The sequence below is a fragment of the Salvelinus alpinus genome, chromosome 24 (assembly GCF_045679555.1).
Source record: "Salvelinus alpinus chromosome 24, SLU_Salpinus.1, whole genome shotgun sequence".
NCBI classification, from domain to species: domain Eukaryota; kingdom Metazoa; phylum Chordata; class Actinopteri; order Salmoniformes; family Salmonidae; genus Salvelinus; species Salvelinus alpinus.
This window is the reverse complement of record NC_092109.1, coordinates 22977827-22999308: the sequence shown is the minus strand read 5'-3', so window position 1 is coordinate 22999308 and position 21482 is coordinate 22977827. Positions and strand designations below refer to the sequence as shown.

General features: G+C 44.9%; 1 protein-coding gene across 8 annotated transcripts in view; it reads right to left on the bottom strand.

Moving 5' to 3' along the window:
* Nucleotides 1–21482, bottom strand: part of LOC139552342 (colorectal mutant cancer protein-like) — a 136785-nt gene that overhangs the window by 63336 nt on the left and 51967 nt on the right. For all 8 annotated transcript variants that reach the window (XM_071363979.1, XM_071363981.1, XM_071363977.1 and 5 more), the window contains 3 exons: nt 16753–16895; nt 14741–14883; nt 6075–6238 (listed from right to left, as the gene is read on the bottom strand). In XM_071363979.1, the coding sequence (XP_071220080.1) occupies nt 6075–6238; nt 14741–14883; nt 16753–16895 (450 nt within the window). The remainder of the gene's footprint in view (nt 1–6074; nt 6239–14740; nt 14884–16752; nt 16896–21482) is intronic.

The window sequence follows — 21482 nt, the reverse complement described above, 5'->3', positions numbered from 1 at the left end:
GTCCTGTTGGAAGGTGAACCTTCACACCAGTATGAGGTCCTGAGTGCTCTAGAGCAGGTTTTAATCAAGGATCTCCCTGTACTTTGTTCTGTTCATCTTTCCCTCGATCCTGACTAGTCTCGCAGTCCCTGCTGCTGAAAAACATCCTCACAGCATGATGCTGCCACCACCATGCTTCCCTGCCAGGTTTCCTCCAGACGTGACGCTTGGCATTCAGGCCAAAGAGTTCAATCTTGGTTTCATCAGACCAAAGATAGAACTGCTAAAGGGGGTGGAGTTGCGATCTCCTGCAGAGATAGCCTGCACAGGCACCCTCATAGATATCATCCTGACCAATCCTGCCCTCTAATTACACCTCTGCTGTCTTCAACCAGGATCTCAGCAATCACTGCCTCATTGCCTGCGTTTGTAATGGGTCCGCGATCAAAGAACCACCCCTCATCACTGTCAAACGCTCCCTAAAACACTTCAGCGAGCATGTCACGCCCTGACCATAGTTTGTTTTGTATGTTTCTATGTTTTGTTTGGTCAGGGTGTGATATGAGTGGGCATTCTATGTTGTTTGTCTAGTTTGTCTATTTCTATGTGTTTGGCCTGATATGGTTCTCAATCAGAGGCAGGTGTTTTCGTTGTCTCTGATTGGGAGCCATATTTAGGTAGCCTGTTTTGTATTGTGGGTTGTGGGTTATTGTTCCTGTTCCTGTGTTCCTGTGTTTTGTGTTCACTATACGGGACTGTTACGTTTTCGTTCGTTTGTCGGTTTATTGTTTTGTTCGTTGTTTAAGTATTCGTATTAAAATGAATACTCACTACGCTGCATCTTGGTCCTCCTCTCTTTCACCCTGACAAAGAACGTGACAGAGCAGGCCTTTCTAATCGACCTGGCCCGGATATCCTGGAAGGATATTGAACTTATTCCGCCAGTAGAGGATGCCCTGTTATTCTTTAAAAGTGCTTTCCTCACCATCTTAAATAAGCATGCCCCATTCAAAAAAGGTTGAACTAAAAACAGATATAGCCCTTGGTTCACTACAGACTTGACGGCCCTTGACCAGCACAAAAACATCCTGTGGCGTACTGCATTAGCATCGAATATCACCCGCGATATGCAACTTTTCAGGGAAGTTAGGAACCAATAAACACAGGCAGTTAGGAAAGCAAAGTCTAGCTTTTTCAAACAGAAATTTGCATCCTGTAGCACTAACTCCAAAATGTTCTGGGACACTAAAGGCCATGGAGAATAAGAGCACCTCCTCCAAGCTGCTCACTGCACTGAGGCTAGGAAACACCATCACCATCGATAAATCTACGATAATTGAGAATTTCAATAAGCCTTTTTCTACGGCTGGTCATGCTTTCCACCTGGCTACCCCTACCCCAGTCAACAGCTCTGCACCCCCCACAGCAACTTGCCCAAGCCTCCCCCATTTCTCCTTTACCCAAATCCAGATAGCTGATGTTCTGAAAGAGCTGCAAAATCTGGACCCCTACAAATCAGCCGGGTTAGACAATCTGGACCCTCTCTTTCTAAAATTATCCTCAGCAATTGTTGCAACCCCTATCACTAGCCTGTTCAACCTCTCTTTCATATCGTCTGATATCCCTAAAGATTGGAAAGCTGCCGCAGTCATCCCCCTCTTCAAACGGGGAGACACTCTAGACTCAAACAGTTACAGACCTATATCTATCCTACCCAGCCTTTCTGAAGTCTTTGAAAGCCAAGTTAACAAACAGATCACCAATCATTTCGAATCCCACCGTACATTCTCCGCTATGCAATCTGGTTTCCGAGCTGGTCATGGGTGCACCTCAGCCACGCTCAAGGTCCTAAACGATATCATTACCGCCATCGATAAAAGACGACCTCGGGCAGTCTCTATGGGGGTGCCACAGGGTTAAATTCTCGGGCCGACTCTTTTCTCTGTATACATCAATGATGTCGCTCTTGCTGCTGGTGATTCTCTGATCCACCTCTACGCAGACAACACCATTCTGTATACTTCTGGCCCTTCTTTGGACACTGTGCTAACAAACCTCCAGACGAGCTTCAATGACATACGACACTCCTTCCGTTGCCTCCAACTGCTCTTAAATGCAAGTAAAACTAAATGCATGCTCTTCAACCGATCGCTGCCCGCACCCGCCTGCCTGTCTAGCATCACTACTCTGGACGGTTCTGACTCAGAATATGTGGACAACTACAAATACCTAGGTGTCTGGCTAGACTGTAAACTCTCCTTCCAGACTCACATTAAGCATCTCCAATCCAAAATTAAATCTAGAATAGGCTTCCTATTTCGCAACAAAGCATCCTTCACTCATGCTGCCAAACATACCCTCGTAAAACTGACTATCCTACTGATCCTTGACTTTGGCAATGTCATTTATAAAATAGCCTCCAACACTCTACTCAGCAAATTGGATGTAGTCTATCACAGTGCCATCCGTTTTGTCACCAAAGCCCCATATACTACCCACCACTGCGACCTGTATGCTCTCGTTGGCTGGCACTTGCTTCATATTCGTCGCCAAACCCACTGGCTCCAGGTCATCTATAAGTCTTTGCTAGGTAAAGCCCCACCTTATCTCAGCTCACTGGTCGCCATAGAAGCACCCACCCGTAGCACGCTCTCCAGCAGGTATATCTCACTGGTCATCCCCAAAGCCAACTCCTCCTTTGGCCGCCTTTCCTTCCAGTTCTCTGCTGCCAATGACTGGAACGAATTGCAAAAATCACTGAAGCTGGAGTCTTAGATCTCCCTCACTAACTTTAAGCATCAGCTGTCAGAGCAGCTTACCGATCATTGCACCTGTACTCAGCCCATCTGTAAATAGCCCACCCAACTACCTCATCCCCATATTGTTATTTATTTTTTGCTCCTTTGCACCCCAGTATCTCTACTTGTACATTCATCTTCTGCACATCTATCACTCCAGTGTTTAATTGCAAATTTTTTATTATTTCGTCACTATGGCCTATTTATTGCCCTACCTCCCTAATCTTACTACATTTGCACACATTGTCTATATATTTTTCTATTGTGTTAATGACTGTATGTTTGTTTATCCCATGTGTAACTGTGTGTTTGTGTCGCACTGCTTTGCTTTATCTTGGCCAGGTCGCAGTTGTAAATTAGAACTTGTTCTCAACTGGCCTACCTGGTTAAATAAAGGTGAAATAAATATATATATATATATATATATATATATATATATATATATATATATTAATACTCTTGTTTCTCATTTTGGCAAACTCCAAGCGGCTGTCTGGAAGGTTCTCCCATTTCCACAGAGGAACTCTGGAGCTCTGTCAGAGTGACCATTGGGTTCTTGGTCACCTTCCTGACCAAGGCCCTTCTCCCCTGATTGCTCAGTTTGGCCAGGTGGCCAGCTCGAGGAAGAGTCTTGATGGTTCCGAACTTCTTCCATTTCAGAATGATGGAGGCCACTGTGTTCTTTGGGACCTTCGATGTTGCAGAAATGTTTTGGTACCCTTCCCCAGATCTTTGCCTCGACACAATCTTGTCTTGGAGCTCTACTGACAATTCCTTCGACCTCATGGCTTGGTTTTTGCTCTAACATGCACTGTAAACTGTGGGGGCTTATAGAGAGGTACCTTTCCAAATAATTTCCAATCACCAAATTTACCATAGGTGGACTCCAATCAAGTTATAGAAACATCTGGATGATCAATGGAAATAGGATGCACCTGAGGTCAATTTTGAGTCTCATAGCAAAGGGTCTGAATACTTGGGTAAATACGGTATCTGTTTTTTATTTTTAATACATTTGCAAAAAAAATTATACAACTTTTTTTTCTTTGTCCTTATGGGGTAATGTGTGGCGATTGATGAGGAAAATGTTTTATTTAATCAATTTAACAAAATGTGGGAAAAGTCAAGGGGTCTGAATACTTTCCAAATGCACTTAACATTCAGTTTTAATATGGCAGATATTGCATTCATTGTTCATACAAACTATGATTTGAAGTTTTCAAAGTTTCATATATTCAACTTCTTGGATGCATTCAAATTCAGTTCTCTAAATTCAGATTCAAAACCAGAGATAACAGCCTGGGCTCTATATTATATAAAGTACGGTTTTATAAGCCCAGCTACTGCTATGGAACATGTGGAGTAACTTAAACTTGTCTGTGCCGCATGAACACCCAATATCAACAAATGGCCTTGGAGAAGATACATATTTGCCTGTGTGGTATTCTTTTTATAGGCTTAGTCAATTGTAATGGATTGGGTCCACACACAATGGGATACTGTGGCCCAATCCCAAACCCATCACTAGACCCTTGGCTGACTCCTCGCAAATCTGAAAGGACTGGATATGTCGGTGTAGGAATCAGCTCCACCTCTCATACTCACTGGATAAGTGTTTCTATCAAATTACAAAAATTATGTTATTATAGATGTGTGAAAGAGACACCATTAGGATACTCAGTCTAGAAAAGAGGGATCTGTTTGGGATTAAGCCTCACAGCTGGAACTGTGAAGGTGTCTATTTTTCTTCCCACAAAATGTAACTGGGTTAGCATTAAGTGGTCAGACTAGCACTGGTTGTGTCCACTGTGATCAGCCAACAAAAGGGGGTGAAATTGATAGCCAAGTTCAATTAGTTTATTAGAAAATGTAGATCACTAAATAAACATTAAACATAGGTACCTTGATTTCTCTTTCTTTACAGTAATATGTCTCTATCTGTCCTCTATTGCAGCTCTGACACAATGGTTTGTGATGGAGGTCTATTCAGGCTGATAACATAAAGCCAAGTAAATCCATTCTCCCACCTTACAGTGAGTGGGCTATGACAGTCACTAACTGAATGCCAGTTACAGTGATTGTCTGTTACGCCTTTAACAGTCTTAACACGATTGACATACACTATATATACAAAATTATTTGGACTTCCCTTCAAATTAGTGGATTCTGCCATTTCAGCCACACCCGTTGCTGACAGGTGTATAAAATCGAGCACACAGCCATGCAATCTCCATAGACAAACATTGGCAGTAGAATGGCCTTGCGAAGAGCTCAGTGACTTTCAATGTGGTATCATTATAGGATGCCACATTTCCAACAAGTCAGTTCGTCAAATTTCTTCCCTGCTAGAGCTGCCCCGGTCAAATGTAAGTGCGGTTATTGTGAAGTGGAAACGTCTAGGAGCAACAATGGCTCAGCCGCAAAGTGATAGGCCACACAAGCTCATAGAACCGCCGAGTTCTGAAGTTCGTAAAAATCGTCTGTCCTTGTTTGCAACACTCACTATTGCCTTCCAAACTGCCTCTGGAAGCAACATCAGCAAAATAATTGCTATATTTCTCTGTCCTTCACTTTGCCTCTCTCCTTTCTCTACCTCTTTCTTTAGCATAACTGTCTCTCTCGCTCACGGTTAATTTCTCTACATCTCTGTCACATTCTGTGTCCATAGGTCTACTTCCCTTTCGTTCTCCCTCTCTCATTCTCCCATCTTTCCCTGTGTATGTGTGTGTGTGTGTGTTGTATTATCTGTTTGCGAGGAAAGAAATAGCTAGCAGACTGAATTCCCCTTAGGACTGCTGACACTCCCATCGCTACGGAGACGACAGCCAGGCAGACAGGTTTCCATTACCAGAGCTGAGGCGTCACCGTGGGGACCACCATCAGGACCCTCATCAGTCTATGACATCAGTCTGAATCACACAGGCGTCCCAGGCTGAGACGGGCTGTTACTGGTGGGTACAACCCAGGGTCACCCCAGGACCCCTGCTGACAGATTACTGGAAGTGGCTCAGGTCTTCAGCAGGACAGTTCAACGTCACACAACAGTTATATTATAACTAATCTCACTGTATTTTCCATTTACCTTTCTTTAAGCGTCTGTGAATGCATTTAATAGGAGATGTTTGTACCAGTATTAGGTTAACCTATTTTCATCTATCCTGCATGTTTTTCTTTCGCTCCGTCCGCTCTTTATCCTCCTTCGCGCTTTCCTAACAATAAATTGTGTTTATATGGAAGGAAAATGATTTCCTAAAACGAGTCTCAGTATTAGCCACTAGTCATTTTCTGGTGTCTTACCTTGATGGCAAGGTCACAGTGTTGGCTGGCGGTGGTCAGCTGTTCTATGTGGCGGTCGACCTCGGCCACAGATAGGCTGCATGTGCTCTTCTTCCTCCCACACAGCACGCTCTCCAACCCCGTCAGAACCCGCTGCAGTTCTGAGTTCAGGTCACTGCAGTTGTCTACAGGGAGAAAGCACAGGTCCGGATCAGACTGGTCTACGAACATATTCATGTTTTAAAGCCTAATGTAATGTAATGTCAGGCAAACGGAGTTCAGGCCACTGCAGTACAGGGAAGAAGTCCAGAGTCAAACAGATCTGGAATCAGATGAATGAATTCTAGTGTGCAGGATGCTGGTCAAAATAATAGGACTAGAGCCAGATATACTGATCTAGGAACAAATAATCAAACCTCAATGTGGCTAGAACAACACAGCTACTGTAGTCTGCATGAGCAAGGTGACCTTGGAGCATAGTGTTGATGTTTTGTGTGCTACGGCTACTGATAACAGCCATGTACTAAATGCTAATGGTTTAACTGAGTGCCTGAGGGTGACTGGAGGAATGCTGCTGGCATGCTGTAGGCTAGTAACGCACTCATTAAACCGCATCACACACACATCTGCTGTTTAGAGAGAACATAACACACACCACAACTATTTGAGAGAAAGACAATGATACAAGGACAATTATTTTTCATATAATATGACAATATTGAAATTCAGTACATTTATACACAGCGAACTACAGATAACACCTGTGGGAATCAAACCCACAACCCTGGGTTGCAAGGCAAGCAGCAACCTCCAACCAACTGAGGTATGTAGGGCTTTCCACGACAAAAAAATGTATCTTGGTCGACCAAGGGTCGTCTGTTCTTTCGACCAATCGATTGGTCAACATTTTTAAACGTGTATTTTTCCATATATACAGTGGGGAGAAGAAGTATTTGATACACTGCCGATTTTGCAGGTTTTCCTACTTACAAAGCATGTAGAGGTCTGTAATTTTTTATCATAGGTACAATTCAACTGTGAGAGACGGAATCTAAAACAAAAATCCAGAAAATCACATTGTATGATTTTTAAGTAATTAATTTGCATTTTATTGCATGACATAAGTATTTGATACATCAGAAAAGCAGAACTTAATATTTGGTACAGAAACCTTTGTTTGCAATTACAGAGATCATATGTTTCCTGTAGTTCTTGACCAGGTTTGCACACACTGCAACAGGGATTTTGGCCCACTCCTCCATACAGACCTTCTCCAGATCCTTCAGGTTTCGGGGCTGTCGCTGGGCAATACGGACTTTCAGCTCCCTCCAAAGATTTTCTATTGGGTTCAGGTCTGGAGACTGGCTAGGCCACTCCAGGACCTTGAGATGCTTCTTACGGAGCCACTCCTTAGTTGCCCTGGCTGTGTGTTTCGGGTCGTTGTCATACTGGAAGACCCAGCCACGACCCATCTTCAATGCTCTTACTGAGGGAAGGAGGTTGTTGGCCAAGATCTCGCGATACATGGCCCCATCCATCCTCCCCTCAATACGGTGCAGTCGTCCTGTCCCCTTTGCAGAAAAGCATCCCCAAAGAATGATGTTTCCACCTCCAACGCTTCACGGTTGGGATGGTGTTCTTGGGGTTGTACTCATCCTTCTTCTTCCTCCAAACACGGCGAGTGGAGTTTAGACCAAAAAGCTCGATTTTTGTCTCATCAGACCACATGACCTTCTCCCATTCCTCCTCTGGATCATCCAGATGGTCATTGGCAAACTTCAGACGGGCCTGAACATGCGCTGGCTTGAGCAGGGGGACCTTGCGTGCGCTGCAGGATTTTAATCCATGACGGCGTAGTGTGTTACTAATGGTTTTCTTTGAGACTGTGGTTCCAGCTCTCTTCAGGTCATTGACCAGGTCCTGCCATGTAGTTCTGGGCTGATCCCTCACCTTCCTCATGATCATTGATGCCCCACGAGGTGAGATCTTGCATGGAGCCCCAGACCGAGGGTGATTGACCGTCATCTTGAACTTCTTCCATTTTCTAATAATTGCGCCAACAGTTGTTGCCTTCTCACCAAGCTGCTTGCCTATTGTCCTGTAGCCCATCCCAGCCTTGTGCAGGTCTACAATTTTATCGCTGATGTCCTTACACAGCTCTCTGGTCTTGGCCATTGTGGAGAGGTTGGCGTCTGTTTGATTGAGTGTGTGGACAGGTGTCTTTTATACAGGTAACGAGTTCAAACAGGTGCAGTTAATACAGGTAATGAGTGGAGAACAGGAGGGCTTCTTAAAGAAAAACTAACAGGTCTGTGAGAGCCGGAATTCTTACTGGTTGGTAGGTTTTCAAATACTTATGTCATGCAATAAAATGCAAATGAATTACTTAAAAATCATACAATGTGATTTTCTGGATTTTTGTTTTAGATTCCGTCTCTCACAGTTGAAGTGTACCTATGATAAAAAATTACAGACCTCTACATGCTTTGTAAGTAGGAACACCTGCAAAATCAGCAGTGTATCAAATACTTGTTCTCCCCACTGTATACACACCCTACAGTATGTGTTTTCATCAAATCAACCATAAAACACACACGTGACAAGACCGAGCTGGACCACAATTGATTTGATTGTGCTGGCCGGGCTCCTCCTGCTGCAGCGACCACCACAGAACATCAACAGTGTTTATTGCGTTGTCTGTGTTGCTGAAGCTGTAACATAATTACAGCCATTTCTGACTGAAAAGTTCTGTTACCGAAATCCATCATTTATTTAGGAAAAACATTTCCTATTGCCTCAACCCTGGCTCTTTTTACGTGACACGTATGCATCGCATAGACGTGACCAATAGGGCCTGACCTATAGCAGATCATAATCACATCAATAAACTGGTTATAACAAACTCTGAACACCATAACACATGACAGCAAAATGGATGCTGACGTGACAAATAAACTCTAAACTGGGGAATGTTTGGTTGCTCAGGAGGAAAAGGGGGAAGTCAGGTGTGGAATACATTTTACTAGTTGTGGAAAGTACTGGAGTACAAGCAAAATAAAGTAAGGAGCAAGCCCTGCGTGCATATTATGTGTGCCAAACAGGTGCTGTTAGATTCCAATATAATTTTAATAAATTATAAGCGTACCAGAGAGTCTGTAGTAAATTTCCACCGGTCTAATGTCCATTGCTCATGTTTCTTGGCCCAAGCAAGTATCTTATTATTATTGGTGTCCTTTAGTAGTGGTTTCTTTGCAGCAATTCAAACATGAAGGCCTGATTCAGGCCTGATTCAGGCCTCTGAACAGTTGATGTTGAAATGTGTCTGTTACTTGAACTCTGTGAAGCATTTATTTGGGCTGCAATTTCTGAGGCTGGTAACTCTAATGAACTTATCCTCTGCAGCAGAGGTAACTCTGGGTCTTCCATTCCTGTGGCGGTCCTCATGAGAGCCAGTTTCATCATAGCGCTTGATGGTTTTTGCGACTGCACTTGAAGAAACTTTCAAAGTTCTTCACATGTTCCGTATTGACTGACCTTCATGTCTTAAAGCAATGATGGACTGTCTATCACTTCCGCCGAAGTCGGTCCCTCTCCTTGTTCGGGCGGCGTTCGGCGGTCAACGTCACCGGCCTTCTAGCCATCGCCGATCCACTTTTCATTTTCCATTTGTTTTGTCTTTGTCTTACACACCTGGTTTCAATTTCCCAATTACTTGTTCATTATTTACCCTCTGTTCCCTCGTGTTTGTTTGTGAGTAATTGTTTATTGTATTGCGGTCCGTATTTGTGGCCTTGTATTTATACGACGTGTATTGTTATATTATTGAGTAAAATTGCTTTCATTACTCTTATCTGCTGTCCTGCGCCTGACTCATCTCACCAGCTACACACAGATGCATTACACTGTCGTTTCTCTTTGCTTATTTGAGCTGTTCTTGCCATAATATGGACTTGGAATTTTACCAAATAGGGCTATCATCTGTATACACCCCTACCTTCTCACAACACAACTGACTGGCTCAAACGCATTAAGAAGGAAAGAAATTCCACAAATTGACTTTTAAGAAGGCACACCAGTTAATTGAAATGCATTCCAGGTGACTACCTCATGAAGCTGGTTGAGAGAATGCCAAGTGTGCAAAGCTGTCATCAAGGCAAAGGGTGACTACTTTGAAGAATCTCAAATTACTTCATGATTACTACATGATTCCTTATGTGTTATTTCATAGTTTTGAGGTCTTCACTATTATTCTACAATGTAGAAAATAGTAAAAATAAAGAAAAACCCTTGAATGAGTAGGTGTCCTAAAACTTGTATATTTGCAAACATTTCTAAAAACCTGTTTTTTCTTTGTCATTATGGGGTAGTGTGTTGATTTGTATTTGTATTTATTTATTATGGATCCTGGGGTCCAGCAAAATTAAGGCAATTTATACGATTTTAAAAACATTACAATACATTTACAGATTTCACAACACACTGTGTGCCCTCAGGCCACTACTCCACCACTACCACATATCTACAGTACAAAATCCATGTGTACGTGTGTGTAGTGCGTATGTTATCGTGTGTGTGTATGCATGTGTCTGTGCCTATGTTTGTTGCTTCACAGTCCCTGCTGTTCCATAAGGTGTATTTTTAAATAAAATTTTACTCCTTGCATCAGTTACTTGATGTGGAATAGAGTTTCATGTAGTTATGGCTCTATGTAGTACTGTGCGCCTCCCATAGTCTGTTCTGGACTTGGAGACTGTTAAGAGACCTTGTGGCTTGTTTTGGGGGGCATGCATGGGTGTCCGAGCTGTGCGCCAGTAGTTCAAACAGACAGCACGATGCATTCAACATCTCAATACCTCTCATAAATACAAGTAGTGATCAAATCAATCTCTCCTCCACTTTGAGCCAGGAGAGATTGACATGCATATTAGCTCTTTATGTACATCCAAGGGTCAGCCGTGCTGCCCTGTTCTGAGCCAATTGCAATTTTACTAAGTCCCTTTTTTGTGGCACCTGACCACACGACGGAACAGGAGTCCAGGTGCGATAAAACTAGGGCCTGTAGGACCTGCCTTGTTGATAGTGCTGTTTAGTTAGAGCGGTGCTTTATTATGGACAGACTTCTTCCTATCTTAGCTACTGTGGTATCAATATGTTTTAACAATGACAGTTTACAATCCAGGGTTACTCCAAGCAGTTATATCACCCCAACTTGCTCAATTTCCACATTATTTATTACAAGATTTAGTTGAGGTTTAAGGTTTAGTGAATGATTTGTCCCAAATACAATGATTTTAGTTAAAAAACTATTTAGGACTAACTTATTCCTTGCCACCCACTCTGAAACGAATTGCAACTCTTTAAGTGTTGCAGTCATTTCAGTTGCTGTAGTAGCTGACATGTATAGTGTTGAGTCATCCACATACATAGATAGATACACTGGCTTTACTCAAAGTCAGTGGCATGTCATTAGTAAAGATCGAAAAAAGTAAGGGGCCTAGCAGCTGCCCTGGGGAATTCCTGATTCCACCTGGATTATGTTGGAGCGGCTTCCATTAAAGAACACCCTCTGTGTTCTGTTAGACAGGTAACTCTTTATCCACAATATAGCAGGGGGTGTAAAGCCATAACAAATACATTTTTCGAGCAGCAGACTATGCTCGATAATGTCAAAAGCTGCACTGAAGTCTAACAGAACAGCCCCCTCAATCTTTTTATCATCAATTCCTCTCAGCCAATCAGTCATTTGTGTAAGTGCTGTACTTGTTGAATGTCCTTCCCTATAAGCATGCTGAAAGTTTGTTGTCAATTTGTTTACTGTAAAATAGCATTGTATCTGGTCAAACACCATTTTTTCTAAAAGTTTACTAAGGGTTGGTAACAGGCTGGTTGGTTGGCTATTTGATCCAGTAATGACTTTTGGTTCCCTCCAAGTCAAATCAAAGTTTATTTGTCACGTGCGCTGAATACAACAGGTGTAGACCTTACAGTGAAATGCTTACTTACAAGCCCTAACCAACAGTGCAATTTTAAGTAAAAAATAGGTATTAGGTAAACAATAGATAAGTAAAGAAAGAAAAAATATACAGTAAAATGACAGTGAAAATAACAGTTGTGAGGCTATATACAGGTGGTACCGGTACAGAGTCAATGTGCGGGGGCACCGGTTAGTCGGGCTAATTGAGGTAATACCTACATGAATGTATAGTTAAAGTGACTATGCATAGATGATAAACAGAGCAGCAGCAGCGTAAAAGAGGGGTTGAGGGCACACAATGCAAATAGACCGGGTAGCCAATGTGCGGGGTACCGGTTAGTCGGGCTAATTGAGGTAATACCTACATGAATGTATAGTTAAAGTGACTATGCATAGATGATAAACAGAGCAGCAGCAGCGTAAAAGAGGGGTTGGGGCACACACTTTCTAGTAGGCTTAGATTGAAGATATGGCAAATAAGAGTGGCAATATCATCCGCTATTATCCTCAGTAATTTTCCATCCAAGTTGTCAGACCCCTGTGGCTTGTCATTGTTGATAGACAACAAATTATTTACGGAATTCAAAATTACAATGCTTGTCTTTCATAATTTGGTCAGATATACTTGGATGTGTAGTGTCAGCGTTTGTTGCTGGCATGTCATGCCTAAGTTTGCTAATCTTGCCAAAAAGAAAATCATTAAAAAGTAGTTGGCAATATCAGTTGGTTTTGTGATGAATGAGCCATCTGATTCAATGAATGATGGAGCTCAGTTTGCTTTTTTCCCAAAATTTCATTTAAGGTGCTCCAAAGTTTTTTCATTTATCTTTGTTTCATAGTGTAATTTCTTCATATTTTTATTCAGTTTAGTCACATGATTACTCAATTTGCAATACGTTTGCCAATCGGTTGTGCAGCCAGACTTATTTGCCATTCCTTTTGCCTCATCCCTTAACCATCCCTTTTTTCAATTCCTCATCAATCCATAGGGATTTAACATGTTTTACAGTCATTTCCTTAAATGGGTGCATGCTTATTAGTAACTGGAATAAGCAATTTCATAAATGTATCAAGTGCAACATCTGTTGTTTGCTCCTCATTACACACCACGGACCAACAAACATTCTTTACATCAACAACATAGGAATCCCTACCAAACGTATTGTATGACCTCTTATACACTATATTAGGCCCAGCCTTCGGAACATTGGTTTTCCTAGATATGGTTACTATATTGTGATCACTACATACGATGATTTTAAAAAATTAAAAAGCTTCCTTTTTTTTTTTTTTATAAGGTTGTAACGTAACAAATGTGGAAAAAGTCAAGGGGTCTGAAAACTTTCCGAATGTACTGTACCATTTCAGTAGCCTTAGAGTGATGGACTGTGCCATCCCCACTGCCTCCACAATGGATCAGTCCACTCAGGCAGGCGCCAATCAGATAGGTGTCTTGTACCCCATGATTGAAGCAATTGTTTTTGCTACTGCCCGACTAAAGAAATCTTGGTTGACCAACAGCCTATCGGTAAACAATCAACCAGTCGACTAAATGGGGTCAGCCCTAAAAGGCATGTACCACTTTCAAAGCTTCAATTCCCTATTCACTGTGTCAACTTCATATCTCCAGAGGGAATCAAATTGGCTCATCAGAAACTAATTTAAATTTGCATATAAATAAAAGCCCTGCAAAGCATCCAATACCGCCATGCCGATGGTGAGCACCTGCTGCCATACTGCATCCACAATGATGATGATGATGATTATTAGTATCTTCCCAGACCTAGACAAACATAGCCTGGGTACATTGTGTGGAATATGAAAATGTGGAGAGCGACTGAGACGTTTTTCCATATGTCCCCTCTTTTCCTACCGCTGAAGGGGCAAAGTAAATGCAGGTTTTGCAAACAATTCTAAAGTAATTAGTGCTGTGTGAACGAACGTGATGATTAACAAAACTTATATTCCTGTTTCCTAAATGATTTCCTCACTGGTGAAATCCTTTTGTGTGTGTGTGTGAGGGGATAAGATTGTCCCGGCTACAGCTAGAGACAAAGACCTGTAATGAATGAAAAATGTGTTTTTCTTCTCTCTCTCTCTGCTCAACGTTGAGGATAAGGAAGAAGAGAAACCAATGAAGCTCTTTACCATTGACAAGTGATTGCTGGGTGCACTCAGCACCATTGATAGAGCGGAGTATAAATAGCGTCTCGAAGGAACTGCTGCACGGACTCTGCTGAATCAATTTTCCATTGTGGGAGTGTGCATGCGAGCACAAATGCGCACACACACAGTCACATACACACACGCACATAACTGCTCCTCATTCGATCTCCGCTAGAAGCCGATAATTGTGTATTGGGTGCCATCAACCCTACAGCAGTTGGTTGGCCACAGGCCATCCATCAAGGGAGGACATGCACAGATACTGTAGGTCACAGAGTACATCTATGGGCACAGATAGGTAACAGTCTCTCCATGGGAGAGATGATTCATATGAACCACTGATCGAAGCAGTTATTAGTGAAACAGAAAAGCGAAGATTAGCCTGAGAGCATAAACACATTCATTCTACTGATGGAGTGGAGCAAACTCCAGCTTGGCTGTGAATGTGTCCACTAAACCATAGAACGAGGGTATTCAGAGCAAGTCAAACTCATTTATAGGAGTTGTATGTGGGTTTACAGTCAAGCACTACAGTGTCCTTTCTTACCCATGTTGGCGGTCGTCAGGGTGGAGTGGTTTTCAGCCAGTGAGACGGAGGCCACGTCCTGGTCGAGGCTGCGTCCGTCCTCGTTGACCTCGTGCTGGCTGTGGCTGAGCTCCGAACGCAGCTCTGAAAACTCATCCTCCTCCCTGAGGGGCAGAGGGTCACTGAGTTATGTCGGAGTTAGGGCAAAGTGATATGACACTAGCCTTGTTGACAGATGTGTTTGTGGTTCGATAACGATGTAATTTCCTGGCATGATGGCAACCAGGCGAGTCAGCTAAAGCATAAAACTGATTTGGCAACCAGGCGGGTGTGACAATTCCCTGCTAAGTTTGTTTTTTACTTCAATGTTGTTGTCATGACCACACACACACACACACACACACACACACACACACACACACACACACACACACACACACACACACACACACACACACACACACACACACACACACACACACACACACACACTGATTAACCCTATACAGCACATATACGCGCATGTGTGTGTGTGTATTCGTGCTTCAGATGAGAACCCTCTGCAATTAAGCAATAGTGACGTCCCAGTCTGAACTTCTCAGGCATAAGTATTTAAATATATGCATAAGCATGAAGATCATGTATAAGATCATGTATGTTTTAATGAGTGGAAAGCTCCCGGTGTGACCAACCTGCAGGAGAAATGTCAGATCTAAGAAGTGCAGTCTGTGAGACTGAGCACATCGGATTATCTATTAGATGAAGCACGGACAGCCCACACCTATGTTGATACCACTTGTTCTCCCTTGCGATGACGGCTAGATACATTTATCGAGGAACATTCCTAGATCCGAATGAAAGCAGCATACATTTCCACATTTTGAATGAATGTTGATTCTTGTGCCTGTGTCTCGGATACTGTATTTTGTCTGCCACACATGCCTGGAGTTGCATTGGAATAATGGATTCTATCCAAACTCTATCCAATATGTCTATGTACATAATACAGAAATAAACAATATTGGTGAAAGTAGTACTGCAGTAAACAAAGTCACTGCTGCTACCAAACATTGATACGTAACATCTTGCCTGTAGCTCTGAATTATAGGGTCGTTTGGTTGCATTTCATTGGTTTGACACAATCTTGATTGTGAATTAAATAGCCGGGCAATAAATTCACATCACATAGTTCTCACAAGGTTGGCAAATAGAAAGTACTGACACACGCTGTTATGTGCTGTTCTGACAACATGAAGAAAGATACACTGAATTGGCATGGCACCGTTTACGTAAACATAAACACACACAAACAGAGAATGAAAGAAAACAGATTAAAAAAATTCCCCTTCTCCAAAATTCATAAGAATTTATTACCTAGTACAAAAAAACTGGGTAACACTTTATTTGGATAGTCTGTAGAGCATCTACAGATGGCCTAACAGTAATATTTCAACTAACTATCTATTAACCCTTACCCTAGCCGTAACCCTTACACTAACCTTAACACTTACCCTAACCCTTATTCTAAACCTAACCCTAGCAAGCAGTTGCTTATCAACAGATAGTATGACCATCTGTAAAGCATCTACAGATGGACAATCCGGACTATCCAAATAAAGTGTGACCAAAACCAGTACGCATTTTGGAAATGGAGGAATTTTGGGTGGCTGCCACTCTTGAGTTCATTCTAATGAGTTGTTTTGTTAATGGTCCTGCTTAGCACTCAACCCGATGCCTATTTTGGAATTTATTTCCGGTGCACATCAGTGCAGTGTGCAGTGCAGTGTGTTAAGCACCGGTGGAGAGGGCTGGAGAGGGCACTTGAGCTAGGAAAACAAACACTTACAAAGCCTCTGACGCAAATGCTCCGATCTTGATTTCACTACAATAAGTAAACAACGTCTGTGTGTGTGTGTGTGTGTGTGTGTGTGTGTGTGTGTGTGTGTGTGTGTGTGTGTGTGTGTGTGTGTGTGTGTGTGTGTGTGTGTGTGTGTGTGTGTGTGTGTGTGTGTGTGTGTGTGTGTACCACCCACCTGATGGTAGTGCCTTGTAGCAGGTCTATCTTCTTGTTGAGCTCAGCGATGATGCTGTGTAGCTCTGTGATCCTCTCCTCGTATCGTAGGGTGGTCCGATCCTGAACGTCCTCATGCTCCCGCATCAGATAGGACTGCTCACACTGACAAAACACACATTATAAATATGTTATGACTCAACTCAAGACCATGTTATCCCACTGAGCTAAAGCCTTAATATCGAAACGGCATCCTATTCTGTTATTTGCACATTTTTGAAAGGCGATTCTCTGTTGGTTTGCAAGGTTGGTTGTCTCTCACACACACACACACACACACACACACACACACACACACACACACACACACACACACACACACACACACACACACACACACACACACACACACACACACACACACACACACACACACACACTGATTAACCCTATACAGCACGTATACGCGCATGTGTGTGTGTGTATTCGTGCTTCAGATGAGAACCCTCTGCAATTAAGCAATAGTGACGTCCCAGTCTGAACTTCTCAGGCATAAGTATTTAAATATATGCATAAGCATGAAGATCATGTATAAGATCATGTATGTTTTAATGAGTGGAAAGCTCCCGGTGTGACCAACCTGCAGGAGAAATGTCAGATCTAAGAAGTGCAGTCTGTGAGACTGAGCACATCGGATTATCTATTAGATGAAGCACGGACAGCCCACACCTATGTTGATACCACTTGTTCTCCCTTGCGATGACGGCTAGATACATTTATCGAGGAACATTCCTAGATCCGAATGAAAGCAGCATACATTTCCACATTTTGAATGAATGTTGATTCTTGTGCCTGTGTCTCGGATACTGTATTTTGTCTGCCACACATGCCTGGAGTTGCATTGGAATAATGGATTCTATCCAAACTCTATCCAATATGTCTATGTACATAATACAGAAATAAACAATATTGGTGAAAGTAGTACTGCAGTAAACAAAGTCACTGCTGCTACCAAACATTGATACGTAACATCTTGCCTGTAGCTCTGAATTATAGGGTCGTTTGGTTGCATTTCATTGGTTTGACACAATCTTGATTGTGAATTAAATAGCCGGGCAATAAATTCACATCACATAGTTCTCACAAGGTTGGCAAATAGAAAGTACTGACACACGCTGTTATGTGCTGTTCTGACAACATGAAGAAAGATACACTGAATTGGCATGGCACCGTTTAAGGGCTAAGGGCTAAGAGGTCTAAGGGCTTTTCTGGGGAGTGTCTACATGGAGCCCAGAGGTTGGGAGAGAGAGAAATGTATGAGCTTTCCCCTCAGCTATATTACAAGTGGAGGATGAGAAGAGGTGAGTGTGTTAGAGTGAGAAAGAGAGATCAGGCTTGAGTGCGTGTGTGTTATACTACGCTGGAATGACCTTCGCAGATTGGTATGTTTTTCTGGCCTGTGTCAGCGGTTGAACATGAAAATGAAACAAAGCCAGACAAAGAGGGGTCTGCCTAGTGCTTTACACAATGGAACATTAATCAAGCACTAACATTACTGCAAACTATCTCCTACAACTACTATGGACTTATTCACAATGGTTTAGCGTTTTGACAATAATTCCTGTGTTTATGAATACAGAAATCTCCCAAGTGGAGCTCCCGAGTGGCACAGCGGTCTAAGGCACTGCATGTCAGTGCTAGAGGCGTCACTACAGACCCTGGTTCAATTCCAGGCTGTATCCCAACCGGTCGTGATTGGGCGCACAATTGGCCCAGCGTCGTCCGGTTAGGGTTTGGCCGAGGTAGGCCGTCATTGTAAATAAGAATTTGTTCTTAACTGACTTGCCTAATTAAATAAAGGTTAAATAAATAAATCAATACTTTTCTTTTTATCACACTGCCAAATGAATGTGAGAAATATCATAGAATTGCATGATGTTGATAGAAAAAACATAAACCTCTGTCATGCGGAACATTGAGTCGTGTGGAATATAGCTGGGACGATAAACTTAAAATTAACGACACTGACCATACCGATCACTTATCGCAGGCATTTTACTGCGACATGTAGCCTATAGTAGAGAAATGTGAAATGAATTGAAATGAAATGTGAAGTGAATTGAAATTAAATAAGTTTGCTAATATGGGTGATTGTTAATGGGACAACTGATGGCTACAACCATCAAACTAGTAGTAGTAGTAGTTTAAAGGTGTCACGCCCTGACCATAGAGAGCCTAGCGTGACTAGGGGGGGTTTCTAGGTATTATATTTATATGTTGGTGTGTGTGTATGGTTCCCAATTGGAGGCAGCTGTTGATCGTTGCCTCTAATTGGGGATCATACTTAGTGTGTCCTTTTTCCCACCTGCGATGTGGGATATTGTTTTGTTCGAGTGCCAATGTGCGCTACGTATTTCACGATCGTTATATTTGTGTTGTTTTGGAAGTGTCACTCATTAAAATGTGGAACTCTACTCACGCTGCGCCTTGGTCTAATTATTCATACGATGGTCGTGACAGAATGTCCCACCAAGTCAGGACCAAGCAGCGTGCCCAGGAGGTGAAGGAGAGTTGGTCATGGGAAGAGATACTAGGTGGATGCAAGACCCTTCCTTGGCGGGAGTCGCAGAGGAGTAAAGGAGGACAGCGACGACGCCGGGGTCCGCGGCTACAAACAGCCCAAGGGAAAACCCAATTTTTGTGCACAAGGGGCGGTCGGCCGAGGAAAGAGCCAGAGACCGTCTGGGAGTCGATGGAGCAGTTTGAGGAGGGATATCGGAGAGAGATGTTGGCTAGGAGTATGCTGCAGCGCAGGCGTTTTGAGGAGCATGTCATCACTCCACGCACCAGGCCTCCAGTGCGCCTCCCCAGCCCGGTACGTCCTGTGCCGGCTCCCCGCACTCGCCCTGAAGAGCGTGTCATCAGTCCGGTGCAACTTGTGCCGGCTCCACGCACCAGGCTTCCAGTGCGGCTCCCTAGCCCGGTACGTCCTGTGCCGGCTCCTCGCACTCGCCCTGAAGAGCGTGTCATCAGTCCGGTGAAACCTGTGCCGGCTCCACGCACCAGGCCTCCAGTGCGCCTTCCCAGTCCAGTACGTCCAGTGCCGGCTCCTCGCACTTGCCCTGAAGAGCGTGTCATCAGTCCGGTGCAACCTGTGCAGGCTCCACGCACCAGGCCTCCAGTGCGCCTTCCCAGCCCGGTACATCCTGTGCCGGCTCCCCGCACTCGCTCTGAAGAGCGTGTCATCAGTCCGGAACAACCTGTGCCGGCTCCACGCACCAGGCCTCCAGTGCGCCTTCCCAGCCCGGTACGTCCTGTGCCGGCTCCCCGCACTCGCCCTGAAGAGCGTGTCTTTAGTCCGGTGAAACCTGTGCCGGCTCCACGCACCAGGCCTCCAGTGCGCCTCCCTAGCCCGGTACATCCTATGCCGGCTCCCCGCACTCGCTCTGAAGAGCGTGTCATCAGTCCGGTGCAACCTGTGCCGGCTCCACGCAGCAGGCTTCCAGTGCGCCTCCCTAGCCCGGTACGTCCTGTGCCGGCTCCCCGCACTCGCCCTGAAGAGCGTGTCATCAGTCTGGTGCAACCTGTGCCGGCTCCACGCAGCAGGCCTCCAGTGCGCCTCCCCAGCCCGGTACGTCCTGTGCCGGCTCCTCGCACAACCGCCCTGAAGAGCGTGCCATCAGTCCGGTGAAACCTGTGCCGGCTCCACGCACCAGGCTCCAGTGCGCCTCCCCAGTCCGGTACGTCCTGTGCCGGCTCCTCGCACTCGCCCTGAAGAGCGTGTCATCAGTCCGGTGCAACCTGTGCCGGCTCCACACAGCAGGCCTCCAGTGCGCCTCCCTAGCACGGTACGTCCAGTGCCGGCTCCTCGCACTCACCCTGAAGAGCGTGTCATCAGTCCGGTGAAACCTGTGCCGGCTTCACGCACCAGGCCTCCAGTGCGCCTTCCCAGTCCGGTACGTCCTGTGCCGGCTCCCCGCACTCACACTGAAGAGCGTGTCATCAGTCCGGTGCAACCTGCGCCGGCTCCATGCAGCAGGCCTCCAGTGCGCCTCCCCAGCCCGGTACGTCCTGTGCCGGCTCCTCGCACTCGCCCTGAAGAGCGTGTCATCAGTCCGGTGCAACCTGTGCCGGCTCCACGCACCAGGCCTCCAGTGCGCCTCCCCAGCCCGGTACGTCCTGTGCCGGCTCCTCGCACTCGCCCTGAAGAGCGTGTCATCAGTCCGGTGCAACCTGTGCCGGCTCCACGCACCAGGCCTCCAGTGCGCCTTCCCAGCCCGGTACACCCTGTGCCGGCTCCCCGCACTAGCTCTGAAGAGCGTGTCATCAGTCCGGTGCAACCTGTGCCGGATCCACACAGCAGGCCTCCAGTGCGCCTCCCTAGCACGGTACGTCCTGTGCCGGCTCCTCGCACTCGCCCTGAAGAGCGTGTCATCAGTCCGGTGAAACCTGTGCCGGCTTCACGCACCAGGCCTCCAGTGCGCCTTCCCAGTCCGGTACGTCCTGTGCCGGCTCCCCGCACTCGCCCTGAAGAGCGTGTCATCAGTCCGGTGCAACCTGTGCCGGCTCCATGCAGCAGGCCTCCAGTGCGCCTCCCCAGCCCGGTACGTCCTGTGCCGGCTCCTCGCACTCGCCCTGAAGAGCGTGTCATCAGTCCGGTGCAACCTGTGCTGGCTCCACGCACCAGGCCTCCAGTGCGCCTTCCCAGCCCGGTACACCCTGTGCCGGCTCCCCGCACTCGCTCTGAAGAGC